This window comes from Chamaea fasciata, unplaced genomic scaffold (assembly GCF_029207755.1).
Source record: "Chamaea fasciata isolate MVZ Bird 193981 ecotype frontalis unplaced genomic scaffold, bChaFas1.0.hap1 SCAF_4, whole genome shotgun sequence".
NCBI classification, from domain to species: Eukaryota; Metazoa; Chordata; class Aves; order Passeriformes; family Sylviidae; genus Chamaea; species Chamaea fasciata.
In genome coordinates this window covers 76,552,443-76,566,560 of record NW_027094089.1, presented here as the reverse complement: position 1 = coordinate 76,566,560, position 14,118 = coordinate 76,552,443, and the positions used below count along the sequence as shown (strand labels likewise).

Genomic DNA, 14,118 nt, shown 5'->3' with positions numbered 1-14,118 from the left:
AGAGAACACACACACAATCTGTGTGTGGTGTTCGTAGGAAGATGATGAACATCCGCAAATGTGCACAGGCATGAACACGATTCAAGAGACACAGTAAATCATCTGAGCTCTCTTTGCTGAGGGATTTCATTTTCCAGTCAATGCACCTCATTCCAGATGAAAGCTATCAATCAGCACAAAAATTCCTTCCCTGTATATCCCTTTCAAGAGGAAAGTGGAGCTGCCGAAATATCTCGTTCCAGCTCTCCCAACAACAGGTTGGGAGATGTGCAGACACGGCTCTGCTGATTGGCGTGAGGGGGAGAAGGCAGGAGCCTTCATGAGGAAATTTGTGATACAGAAACTTGTGCCTGGGCTCTGTTCTCAGCACACAGGCCAAGGTCAAAGTGTTTTTTTCTGCCATTTCTAATCAGCAAAGAAGCAAACACAGCTAAAATGTGTAGCAGCAGCCAAAATGCTGAGGGCTGGTAAAAACACCAGAGAAAGAAGTGTCATGTCATTTTGGGAGAGACAAGAAGCCCTCTCCATCCACGCCCAGGCAGAGAGAGCACAAGGGGAGGAAAACAACTCCAGGGTTTTCCCACCTCATCCCAGGGACTGAACATATCCTCTGTAAAATGTATTCTGGAGATCTGCAACCTCCCCTCTGGCATTTGTAGGGATGGCTCCTGCTGACAGCAATTCCAGAAGTACTCAGCGGGATGGGGGTCACAAAGGTGAGGATGCTGCTGTAACACAGAAAGATTTTTGCCCCGAGGCTCTTCCCAAAGCCACTGGCTACAGCCAGCCCATGTCTAGTCCCTGCTGGAGCATATTGGTGCAGAAGGAGAGGTCACCCACCAGAACACACCACCCACCCTTAGGTGACGAAGCCAGGCAGGACACGGCTCAGAGCAACATGGTCTAGTGGGAGGTGTCCCTGCACACAGAGGGGAGCGGAATGGAATGGGCTTTAATGCCCTTTCCAAAAAAAACCCCAACCATTTCCTGAGTCTATGACCAGATTCCCCAGGCTCCAGCAAGAGCTGGATCAGGCAGCCAGCACCCAGGACATCCCCCCAGCAGTGCCTGTCACAGACTTCTGGCTACAGACATGAAAGGTAAATCCTTATGACTGCTGCCATGCCCAGCGCATGAGGAGTGGCTGGGACTCTGCACGGAGCTCTCAAACAGCTCTCCTGCTCTGCACAGCCCGAGCTTCTCTGCCAGCCCAGGCATACCCCAAATGTGTCCCAGGAACACCCAGATCTCAGGGCAGACACACCAAATGGTAAATGTGCCCGTGCCTGGCTGATTGCCCTGGCTAAGGCTGCCCACAGCGGTCCCTCCCCACACCAAGGGTGTCCCACGCCAGCACTGTCAGTGTCCCAGTACTGGTGGTTCTACACTGACTCTCCCATCCGGACTTAGGCCATCTCTTTTGCCCCTGGAGATTTTTGGGAAGTGACAGCTGCCTTGGCTGTCATGAGGTGCTCAGCACGGTCCACCCAGCTGACAGCAGCCCCATGTGCCAGGCAACACGACAGACTGGCCCCCTTAGCAGAAACAGGGGCTCATCCCAGGAATTATTTACTTATTAGGATGGGCTCCCTTCTTCTTTGGATCTTACAGGGAAGCCACCAGGATACCTGTGGAAAGCACGGGTGTAATCCACCCCTGTGGACACCCGAGCTGCCTGGGGCCGGGTGGCCTGGGAAAAGGGCAGAAGCTATAAATACCTGGAGAACTGGCTTATGCTTTTCAGATTATTTCTATTATTGCAAATCATTTAATCTGGGAGGTCTGTGTCCCTACAAACCAATCCCACCACTTCTGAGGACGTGTCAGCACCTGACTTTGTTCTCGGTATTTGCAGAGGCGTCCCCGGGCGGGGGCTGGGGAGCTCCGAGCCAGAGCACAGCGGGTGACCTTGCTCCTTCTGGCCCCTGTTCAGACTGCACTAACCCGAGGAGCAAGCAGCACCCTGAGAGCAGCTGAGCCAAGCTGACCCAAGGCAAACCGAGCAAACCGAGCCTGTCCCGCACAGGTACCGGGGGAGCAGCGGCTCCTGCGCGCTCCCGAGCCGCGATGCTGCACTCCTGTAACCCCTCTCCTGCAAACACTGTCCCCGGGGCTAGACAGGGACACTTGGGGCCACCGGAGGTGAACAGGCGAATGGATGGGGTGCAAAGTCTAGCACGATGCTGCAGGACAGTCCCCAGCACCAGGCACAAATTCAGCATAGCCCCGCGGGACACCAGCACTGAGCCAGGGCTGCGGCCACTCACACACCAAGGGGCTGCTGTCAAACCTCAGCCCCTGCCTGCAGGAAAGGGACAATTCCTTTTTCCACAGTTGCTTGGAGGCTGAATGAATCGCCGCTCACGAGTGCTTCTGCAGTAAAGTCCTACCACTGGGAGTGTTTTTATTACTGTTAGAGAATACTTTGAATCTCGCTTAAAAACGCAGGCAAGAACAATCAGGGTTGTAATGGCTAGATTTAAAGCAGAACAAAGCACTGCCCACTGCAGGCACCTGGCCAGGGTGAGCTGGACTCCCCTCACAAGGAGGTCTCCCCAGGGAGGCTTGTCCCTCCCTGTGCCCCTCACCCAGAGCAGGCAGGGGGACTAAGTGTTGTTGGACATGGATGGGTAGCAGAGGCAGATAAGGGAAGGCAGGCAGCGGTGGTAACAGCGAGAGAATATGGATGGAGAACCTCCGTCACAAGTCTTTGCCATGACAACTGGGCCAGTTCCTTTTCATTTCAATGAGCTCCCTCATACCACTATTATTGTTAACAAACAGGGCTGGCTCTGGTCCCCACAGCGTGCAGCAAACATCGATACCGGGGCCACCAGCCGCTGCCAAGGCCACCACTGGACATGCCTGCACTGCCACCCACTTAAGGGGTGACGTGACCATATCTGCTTCTTAATTGTTTACTAGCCATAAATGCTCTGCTACAACAGAAGATGGACATCTGCCTCCTGTGCATGCTGTATGTTGGATCTCTGGAGGAAAAGAAAGAGCTGGAAAGGATCCAGTACAACCCCAGGAAGTGTTGCCATTGCTGTTTTCCTATGGACATAGTGTAGAGCTGAGCTCAACCAAGGTGAGAGCAGATCAATCTGGTCAATGCTCACATCTTACCCAATGACGATCCCAACAGGAGGTGTCTGCGCCCCCTGTGCCACATCACTACATGCATGTGGCGGCAGCAAGACACCCTCCCCAGCTGGCCCAGGCTGCCCATGATGGCTTTGTGGCACTTGCTTTGCATCAGTCTGAGGTGCAGATGTGCCTTTTGCAGAAAATCTTCCAACAAGAAAATTAACTTGCACGAAGTAATGAGGCTGAGGAGCTGTGCAAGGAGGAATCTTGACTTTTCCTATATATTTCAAATGTTCTGGAACCATCCACAGTTGCACAGACCTCCAGGATCCAACAGGGCAGCTCACAGAAACAAACAGTTTTTACTAGAAGTCATAGAAAGTCTCCCACTGAATAGTCTTCTTTCAGTAAACACTCATCTGATAAATTTTAAATGTTCCACAGGAGAGTAAAATAAATGCAATTTCTTTCTTTTGTAACTTTAGTCCACAATCACTAGCAGAAAGTAACCACTGCAAACACCAACCCAGCAGCCTCCAGTAAGTGTTCCAGGTCTAGACAGCAACTGGCAATGGAGAACTGGCAAACTGGGACAGCCACCTCCAAACAAATAATTTGTAAGATATGAGTGAAGGTCCGTGCCAAGAGTGGAATTCATGGGAATGACAGGAAAACACAAAGAACTGCTCTCTACTACAAATTGTTCTTAAACCCGAGTAATTAAACTGTTTTCATCACACCAAAACATGACTACAAGATTTTCAGTATTTTAGGGCATTTTGTGATTTTTTTTCTCCCGCCACACGTGTCAGGGTTCCTAGCTTTCCTCCCAGCTCAGGAGCACACCCCCCCTTGCCGTGCACAGACTGACTTCTGATCTGCTCCAGTTTCCACTGTGCCTGTTCCTCCCATCCTGCCCATCCACAATCTGCTCCCATTGGTACCCGGGGGGGACCCCTGGCATGGACACAGAGCGGGCTCTTGTCCCTGCTGGAGCCCAGCACGGCCTTGGAGGGTCCTGGTGTGGGAGTGTGGGGAGCTGGCATCGCCCCTTGGATGCCGCTCTCATTCGCTATATCGCTACAGTGTTTCTGTTTCCATTCTTCCCGGGCCTGTCCCACACCTTCCTCGCTCTGAGAAAGGAGATAGAGGCAGCGACTTCCAGGAATCGTGGACTCCGCACCACGGGGACATGATCCCAACTCCAGCACCCACAGATGCCCATCCCCTACCTGTGCCCATGGTAGGGATCTTGTCCCAGGGGAAAAACCCATCTCTGCAGTGGGAATCCTGACCTGGGAGTCACTCCTGTCCCCTGGGCTACAAAACACACTCTATCCCTGTAACAAATCAGTATTTTGATGCACTTTTCTGTCCCCAGAAGCAGCAGGATGTGCTTTAACATCCCATTGTTAACCGGCTCTCAGTCTGGAACAAAGTTCTCCTAGGAGGGAAAACCAATGGTTATGCCAGACTGGCTGCAGGGTGTGGTGCAAAGCACAGCTCATCTGTGCAATGCATAAATACCAGGGAATCTGTAAACAGTGGGAAGAATGTAAAAGCTGCATAAGCAGGAGAAGAGCTGCCATGAGCAGATCCTCTGCAGCTTCCAGCCCTGAAGCCTCGGGAAAACACAGAAAATACCTGTGTGACTCCAACCCCCCAACACTCTTAAAGTGTTTTGTGGTTTGTTTTTTTGGCAAAATTTTCTGATTTCTCAGCTGCTGTTTCCAATACCAAGTGCGACATAAAGCCTGGCCTTCCACTGCAACACTTGAGAGGAACCAGGATGGAATGCTCACTGCCAGTACCAAGCATGAGACTGTGAAACCAGCTTCCAGAGGGTGTAAGAGCTCAAAAATTCAAGACATTTGTAAAATAGGATAGGAAAGCCTAGAGCAGGATGGGGCAAAATCTGTCTTTGAGCAGTGAAGAGGCAAAGAGACACTGTGCACCCTCAGAGCAGCTGGGCAGGTCCCACATGAACACCTCACATGTCTGCCCTCCACAGCCCAACTCCTGACAGGTGACCCATCTCCTCTCCCCATCAGTAAGGGACAGCTGGAGCACAGGAGAGCAGGGAAGAGAGGGAGGGACAGGCAGAGGAGGCAGGGGAAAAGGAGGAGATCATTTTATGAGATTTGGCATATGCTGAGGAGTGAGGAAAAGGAGCCACCAAGTGCCATGCTCCAACACCTGCTTGGCTGCTCCCCCAGTCCTGAGGTGTTCTCCTTGGGGAGCACAGCTCCAACATCCCTGCAGCTCCAGTTACCCAGCCTCAGCATATAATTTCACAACTTCAGCTCCAGCTATGACAGATATGCACCTTGCCACAGCCTGCTGCCATGACAGCTCACATTCAGCCAAGCCCTGAATTCTCTAATACAGCTCCAGCTGGATTATCATAGTCACCCTGTGTGTCTGAGCAAGGAAAAGAGTGTTGAGAGGTGCTGAAGAAGAAATTTCTTTATCTTTTCTCCATTTATCAGGAACTGACAACAAGCTTCAGCACATCCCCAACTCTCCTGGCCACCAGAGGCTCCCCATCCATGTGTCCATAGGGGCTGAAGGGACTGGCTGCCCACACCACATTCTGCCACGGTCCTCTTGTCTTCAAAGAAATATTTACATCCTCTGCCAATTCCCAGAGCAGAAAGGTCACACTGACAACAGCAGACAGGAGGGTCTCCCCCTTCCCATGGGCTTTGGAATTCTGCCAGTGCAGTGCTGGGGGTCCCCAGAGCCCTCCTGGGACTGGGATGCCAGAGCAGCTGCTGGTAGGCACAGAGCGAGAGTGAGGGCAACCCTGAGAACAGCCTCCTGCCTCATTCCATCTCTCAGTGTAACAGCTGCCCTTCACCCCATCATCTCTTTGTCAGTCTTATCTCCTCCTTCCATAGGAAGGAATTACCACAGGTTTTATCTTTAAGCCTATCACAATTACAGAGCTGAACCGATTACAGAGCCATCGAGCCTGGTGATGAATGAACACGTGGCACTGGCCCAAACCGACCACAGCCAGACTAGGGAAGGGAACCAAAGGCAGATGTAACCAGCAAACATCAGGATTCCAACCAGTATCAGCAGCGGATAGCAGTGATAGCAAATAGCCACTTAAAAACATCTGAAGCTATACAGACAGCAGATTTTCCTGGGCCAAAAGCCCCTAAAATCCTTTTCTCCCCTTTGATTCCATTGATCCAGTAACAGCTCCTTCTGATTCCATTTCATTTTAAACCAGAGGCCACCACCTCCAATCCACTTTTGTAATTTGTCTTCTGACGCCAGAACCTTGGATTTATTCTGACAATGCTCCATCTTGCTCCTGAAACAGGTTATTTAGTCACCTCAAATACTGCTGGTAGTAATGATGCAACAACCAGAGCACAAAAATAAACAGCTTCAAGTCCACAGAGTAACAAAACCTCAGATTAATTTGCTAATTACATGTAAGCTTGACTGGCACAGTTGGGGACACTGTACCAAAAGCTTTAAATTAAACCAAATAGTGTTAATAACTACAGTGTTTCTGAGATGTGCCAGCACCTCTTAACCCTGACACTCCCCCAAATATTAAAACCTGCTCATGCTTTAGTGCCAAATGAAGGGTGTTTAACTCAAAATACACCTACTCACAGCTGGTGCCCACTGCAGCAGGGTAGAATTGGGGCTTGGGAGAACTTCATCTGTGAGGGAAGAGCCATGGTCCTGCGGGCAGATGGAAGGACCATTCAGAGAGGAAAGAAAGTAGGAGCAGCACACCTTGAAATGTTCCTTATTCTCCAAATCAAGGGGGCCTGTGTGTGGCCCTATTCCCAGCAGCACCCCAAGGGACAGGGCTCTGAGATGCCCATTGCCCCGGGCTGGTAAAGCCCCAGAAGTGCCCCTCACTGTGCCCACAAAACACTGAGGCTACATCTTCTGAGGCTACAAGGGGAAAGCTTCATGTGCAAGGTCAAGTAGGGCAGATCAGACCTAGCACCAGACAGCACAGGGGTGCAGGTCCAAATGCCAATCATCTTTCCATCAGGGAATTTTACTACAGAGCCTCTCAGCTCCCACGAGCCTTTCTTCCCGGAGGCACTGCTGCCTGGAATGCTGGTACATGATCCGCTGCCCCAGGAGCAGCTGAGGCTGTTCCTGTGCTGGCACACACAGATCCAGGAGAAAATGCAAAGCTGCAGGAATGGGCCAGCAGCACACTGCAAAGCTAATGGAGACTCTGCTAGGATGAAATGTAAACCTGGCAGCAGTTAACACATGTGGCTTGAGCCAGACCACGGCGAGTGTTCCACTTTCCTTACAGTGTCAGAAAATGACATCTGAACACAGAGAAACGATGTCACTCCATTACACCTCTGCAGCAGCAGGGTCGTGCTGTACAAGCCTTGGAGCTCAAAGGACAACACAGTGGTGTTGTAAAGGTTGCTGTGCCAGCTCCAACCCTGCTGATCCCACAGAAATCTGCCAGGGGAAGCAGGCACAGCACACCCAACAGAACTGCAAGGAAGAGGAGTATACAGCACTTCCCACAGGAATGAGGGAGATGTAATTTATCTCCAAGGCAAGACCCGGGCAAAATGTACCTGCTGCTGCCTAGTCCAGCCTCCAAGACTAGCTGCAGACCTCAGTGGGACCCCACACCTGCTTTCCCCAGCGTGACATTCTCTGTCTGTGGAGGATCCCACTGCACAGGCTCCACAGGCAGAACGGTCACACAGAACAAACCTGCACTGCCATCACCAGCATCCAAATGCTGAACTTTCCCAACTGGATTCCTCCCTGCCCCTTCTGTGCTGATTCCAGCAGAGATTTATCCAGACTCCAGAGGCACACCCGGAGCTTGCACAGCTCCTGCCACGTACGAAGCTCACAGCTGGATGATGCTCACAGCTGCACTCCTTCTGACCTGTCATTACTTTTATTCTTTCTTCTTTTGCCAAGCCCTTGACATCTCTGTGCAATCCCCCAGTAAATCACTGTGTGGATGGAAATTGCCCCAGCACCCAAATGAAGCTGTGAGCATTTAAAACAGAAACAAGCCCAGAGGCAGTGCACTTGCTTGGTGGTAATTTGGAGGTAAAATCTAATTGTTCATTTCAGCCTTTGCTCCCAGCATCCCAAGCATCACGGGGTGAGTGTGTGGATACAGGACTCCCAGGATGCAAACCCCAGATAAGGTCTCACATACTCCTGGATGGTGCTGCCTCTGAGCCAGCAGAAAATCACTTGGTCAGCCCTTTCTCCCTCCCATGTCCATCAGCTTGTTCATGTTTTGCTGTGCTGACAGGTGAGCAGGCAGGTGCCCACTGCTTTAAATGCTGTACAGGTATTTTACGGAGACGGCTCATCTCCTTTTTTCGAGGTTAATCCACCAGGAAAAAATATCCTTGATTGAATCCTATTTCTCAAAAAAAATCTCCCCTCCCCTGGCTCATTCCCAAAACCTGTTCTAGCTTTAAATTGTAGCTTTACTTTAAAACACATTTTCTCCCTGTACTTAAAACAGCCCTGAAGCACAGGTGATGTTTCTCTGCCACTACATTCGGGGTTTCCTGCTATGCATAGTGCATTCCCAGCAGGCAGTTCTCGGCGAGACAAGTTGCTGGGAAGATTTTAACTCGATGTCAAGATCCGTTCGTGCTTCGGGGCAGAGTCCCGATCTCGCCCGCTCCCAGCGGCCGGGAGCAGCGGGATAACAGATGCGTGAGGAAACGAGATAAACACAACGACCTCACACAGGACGGCTGGGACACCGGGCGTGCACCGCGACATTCCTGGCAGGATCTCACCTAGTCAGTCCCAAATGACAGCATCCTGGCAAAAGGGAAGGTTCGGCAGCAGAGAGGTGCACCAAAGCGGGAACTGCCAGGACACAGCGGGGTTGGACCCGCGGTGAGCGCGGGGCACTTGCGGCGGGCGGGGGAAGGCTGGGGGCGGCGCGGGGTGCCGGTGGGATGTGGGGTGCAGAAGGTGACATGAGGGATGCGGGCACAGGATGCCGGTACTGGCGGGAGGAGGGATGCAGGATGCCGGCGGGAAGTACAGAGCAGGGTGCGCATGCCGGTGTGCTGCGAGACGCGGGTACTCACCGGAGATCGCCGTAAGCGCCGGCGTAGCCGTCGACCCAGGGCTCCAGCTCGCTCTTGATGCCGGGGGCGGGGGCGCCGAAAGGAGCCCGGCCCGGTGGGTACCAGGCATCGGCAGGGCAGTCGGCGGGCCCGGCGGGCGGCTCGGGGCACGGCCCGTAGAGCTGCCCCTCCTCGGCGAAGAAGGTGGGCCAGGTGGGCGCGGGGCCCGGCGGGACCAGCTCGGGCCCGCCGCCCGTAGCCGGCCCCGCTGCGCTCTCCAGCTTGACGCGGCCGAAGCCGCGGGGCAGCCCCGGCCCGGCGGGCGGCTCGGCGGCCAGGGCGGCCTCGAAGGCGGGCGAGGGGTGGCGGGCGGCCGGGCGCGGAGCGCGGGCTGGCCCGGCGGGCACGGCGAACATGCAGTCCTCGCGGGGCAGCGGCTCGGCCGGAGCCTCCAGCGCCTCCAGCGCCAGCCCCATGGAGGCGGACACGGCGCGGCACAACTGCCGGGCACTGTCGCCCAGCGCGTCTTCCTTGTCCGCCGCCTCGGTCTCGGGCGGCGTCGGCAGAAGCGGCATCGCACCCGCCTCGCCCAGCAGCTCTCTCAGCTCTCCGCCGCAGGGGAAGGACGAGCCCATGGCGGGGCCGGCGGGCGGCAGCGCCTTACCGACGGCGCGGGCCTCGGGGGGCGTCAGGCAGCCCGGCGGGGGCGGCAGGCAGGCGGGGGAGTCCGGCGGCGGCCGGGGGCTCGGTGGGCAGGGCGCGCCCGGCGGCGGCTGCCCGGGGCCCGGGTCCTCTCGCGGCGTCTGGAAAGCGTCGCAGACGCTCTGGAAGAAGCTCTGAAAAGCCCCGCGGAAGGTCCTGCCCGCCGGCCGCGGGTAGACGCGACCGACCCCCAGCTGCACCTCCATGCTCGCCGAGCGCGGGACAGCGATCGCTGCAGCGGCGGCGGCGGAGCGAGGCGAGGGCGGAGAGCCTTGGCAGCGCTCCCGGCCCGACCCCCGCGGGCCGCCTACCCGCGGCGCTGCTCCGCGGCGCCCATGGCACTGACCGCCGGGCACGAAGCTCGGTGAGCGCAACAGGCAGGGAAAGTTGTCGGCGGGGGCGCGGGCAGGTGCGGCGGCGGAGCGAGGGGCGGGCGGGGGCGGCCGCGGGGAGGGAGGCGCGGCGGGGAGACCGCCCCGCACCGCGGCTCCGCCACTATTAACCCTGTGATGGCAGCGATGCCCGCCCGGCCCCGGGCTCGGCGCGGCCCCACCGGCGGTCCTGGAGCAGCGCGGACGCGGAGCCACAGCCCCGCCGCAGTGTCCGGGCTTGGCGCTTCAGCGAGCGGGTCGGAGCGGGATGAGGCTGCCCGGGCCGGCCCGCTGGGAGCATCCCCCGTCACCCTGGGGGAGCTCCTGACCGGCCCCCGCGCCGCGGCTGGGCGGGACGGGGCGGGAACGGGGGCGCGGCGGCGGCTGTCCCGGCTCCCAGCCGGGCTGCCGATGGAGCGGGCGCGTGCGGACCACCCGCCCCGGGCCGGCTGGGCTGCTCCCCCGCTGTCTCCCCGGCTGACAGCTGGCGCAGCTGGGCAGACTTGGTCAGAAAAAAACGCTTCTTTTGGCGCTGGTGTGTCGGCGCTCAGCAGCTCCCCGCCCCCGGCTGGGCCCGAGCCGACCCCAGCACCTCTTGGTTCGCCTCCTGCCTAAAGACCGGCCGCCCGCTTCCCCCTCCCATTGCCCCGCGTCATGCCACAGCCCCCGCCTGCCAAAGCACAAACCATCCCGTGGGTATCCCCGCCCGGGTCACGCACTGGGATGAAAAACACCTCTCAGCAGAAAAAAAATTAGTGCGGGACCTAACTGTAAACAAGACTTGAGCTCCCCTTGCTGGTCCTGGAATAACAATCCTAAAGCAACTTCTGGGAGGCACCATCCCCAGGAAACCTGGGAATGGAATAATTTTCATCCGAGGGAGCTTAAAACAAGCCCTTAACCTACGTTACTTTGAGCCCCTTTGGAGTCAAAGGGGGGAAAGTCATAAATAAGCGGAGCCCGTGGGGAAAGCAGAGAGACATATCCCATCTTTTAAAAGCCTTTTTACAAGCTGTAGAAGATAAAAATAAAAATCGAAGTCCAGCCAAGCAAAATTTGGCAACGTCCTCCATCCTGCCTGCGTGATCAGAGCAGCTGGAGCAGGGCTGGTGCGCCGGTGGGGACGGGGTCACTGCCGCTGGCTGCTGCAGCCCAGGATGGCCGCGGGCAGGGGCTGCCACTCCCCGGCTGTGGCGGGGCCAGGACTGTGCCCAGCTGTCCTTGGCCACCAGTGAGGAAGAGCATTTGCAGAGAAACCTCATCAGCCCTCGCATGCGGTTGAAACACCAAGCTGGGCTCTAATGCCAAGTCCCACAGCCCCTGAGGCACTGAAGGCAGCTCAGCTAATACCTGAGACGGTAAAAACCAAGGGAGATGCAGTAAGATGTGTGCTGCCAAGTGGATGTGGGTTCCAGTGTCTTTGCTGTTCCAGCCTCTCAGAGTTGACAGGCTTCTTGGAGTGAAATACACAGATTCTGGAAAACATCTAGGGGAGGATTCTTGCTGTCAGCCTCAAGAACTGTACTGAGAAGGGCTGAGGGCTGGGGCTGCAGCATGGCATCACTGCAGGAACAAGGGCTTCTACACCTCAAACTGGACCTGGGTTCTGACCAGAGGGCTTTGTTTGATCCCACTGTTTCCACAAGGAGGAAACATCCTCAGCTTGTGCCCCCTGAAACACCTCAACCTGCAAAGACCTCAGCACAATTCAGAATTTTGATGTTCAAACAACTTTCCCATCTGGGATGGGACCTGTTTGGCCCTCAGCTCCTAGCTTTGGAGCTTTGGCTTTGGTGCTGTTCATGTTGCCTTGCCCTTTCCTCCCACTGCAGCATCCACAGGGCCCTGGATTTTCCCCATCTGACTGTTGCTGTGGGGTTTTTGGAATGTTGATCATTGCAGAGGTGCAGCAAGCGAGACTACAAAATGGTTTGTGTACTTCAGCCTGCACAGCCAACCTCAGTTCTGACTGATGATCTGTGGTAAAGATGTTTTTAATTTATTTCTTGAACGAGCATTTTCCAAGGGTTTTTTGGGTTTTTTTGGTGGTTTTTTTTTTGTTTGTTTGTTTGTTTTTTTTTACTTAGTCCTCACATTTCATTTAAAACCGATGACATGTTAGTGGATTTTCTGGCTGTATATGTGCACGACTGCATATGCTATGCTTAAAAGCTCTGTGTATTTTAATCTTTATACTTGGTTGCTGAAGTCATCACACAGTGTTCTAGAGATGTCCTTTTCCAATCTTGAATTTGATATGGATTTCAATTATACTTTCCCATTCTCCCAGCAACACATATTCACATAATTTGTACCTGTAAATGGTTATTAAAGTGTGACTTTAACATCCATTTTACCCATACAGGTATTTGTAAGACTTTATCTACAGGCTGAAGTCTGAGCTGTGTGTGTCACCAACAATTTGGTCTTCTAGTTCAAAGTCAATTTAAATGCATGAGGAGTTAAAAAAATTGAAGATGATGGACTTGACTGTGCATCACAGAACAGGCACTTTGCCTGGCCTCATCAAAAGCAGAGACCTCCAGTCTGGGCAGGGGGAGATGCTCAGGAAACCTGATCCAGCAAAACACTTTGACACATCTTCATCTTGAAGTGTATAAGTAGTCCCACTGAAATCTAGGAAATACTCCTATCCTTAAGGTTAAGGATTCCCTTAAGTGCTTTGCTGGATCACTACCAAGACGATTATTTACAAAGTGCTCTAAAAAACATTGGACACCAAGAAAAAACTTTTTCTGATAAAATCCTTTGGCTCAGAATGTCCTGTGTGACTGCTCAGAACTGCAGCATACGACATCTTTCAGAGATACAGGGGCCATTCAATGAAAAGAATTCCCTCTAGACCCAAGAGCAACAGGTGGTCGTTTGTTTTGTTGCCTGAAAAAATACTCAGCACCAGGTGATCTCTAAGAGCTCAAATCTGCAACCACAGGGAGCTCAAATGTTATCATCACAGTCCTGCAGAACTTGCCAGGAACAGAATCAATCATTTTTCACCATTAATCTTTAGTAAAATGAGGCCAGTAACACAGACAGTTTTGCTTCCATTCCCTGAAGCCAATTGCAGGCATAATCCATTAGCCATCACTTACTGAATTACTCTAATTGCCCTCCTCCTTTTCTACCATCCCAGCTGTGAGGAGATGTCAGCAGCTGTGAACCTGTCTGTGGTACACCTGTCCTTTAAATGGTGAGCTAATGGAGTTTCTTCCAGCTGCAGCAGCCTGCATGAGAAAAAAAAAGAGGAATCATTTCTTGTGGAGCTTTGAAAATAATGACAGAGGTTCAGAAAGAATCACAAGCACAAGTGCTATATCCCACTCCCTGCTGGGGCAGAAGCAGCTGGATGAGCCGGAGGCACTTTGAGCCACAGTGGTGCCTGTGCATGTTGGAACATGTCTCTGCTCTCACCTAATTGCCCCTCAGCAAGACACGGTAATTTGGGGGAAAGCAACATGCACACAGGCGAGGGAGACTGGTTAATACCCTGCTGGATGCTGTGGCCAGGGTGTGTGAGCCCGTTAGGGCTGGAGGAGCAGCCAGCCCAGCTTTTCCACCAGCCCATACCTATAAGCAGCAACCAGGCAGGACACCAGGCTCATTAATGCTGCCTCCCACAGATTTTCCTCATCATTCTGTCCACTCTGTTATCCTAAGGCTGCCAGAGCTACACAATAATACAGTTCTCTTAAGATTTCAAATAGTTTAGCCATTTGTGTCAATCCTGGACTAACTGCCTTGTCTTTTCACACAGATATGTGAGTTCACATGGGTGGGTTAAGAGGCTTTAAAATTTGCCCTTGCAGGAGGGTGCAGACAATATTTTCACTTTCATCTCTTTTAATTCTAAACATTAACAATAG

General features: G+C 53.8%; 1 protein-coding gene across 1 annotated transcript in view; it reads right to left on the bottom strand.

Moving 5' to 3' along the window:
- Positions 1-10,208, bottom strand: part of AR (androgen receptor) — a 38,655-nt gene extending 28,447 nt beyond the window's left edge. Inside the window, exon 1 of the mRNA XM_066182129.1 lies at positions 9,183-10,208. Within this exon, the coding sequence (XP_066038226.1) occupies positions 9,183-10,069 (887 nt within the window). The 5' untranslated portion in view covers positions 10,070-10,208. The remainder of the gene's footprint in view (positions 1-9,182) is intronic.
- Positions 10,209-14,118: the final 3,910 nt, after the last annotated feature.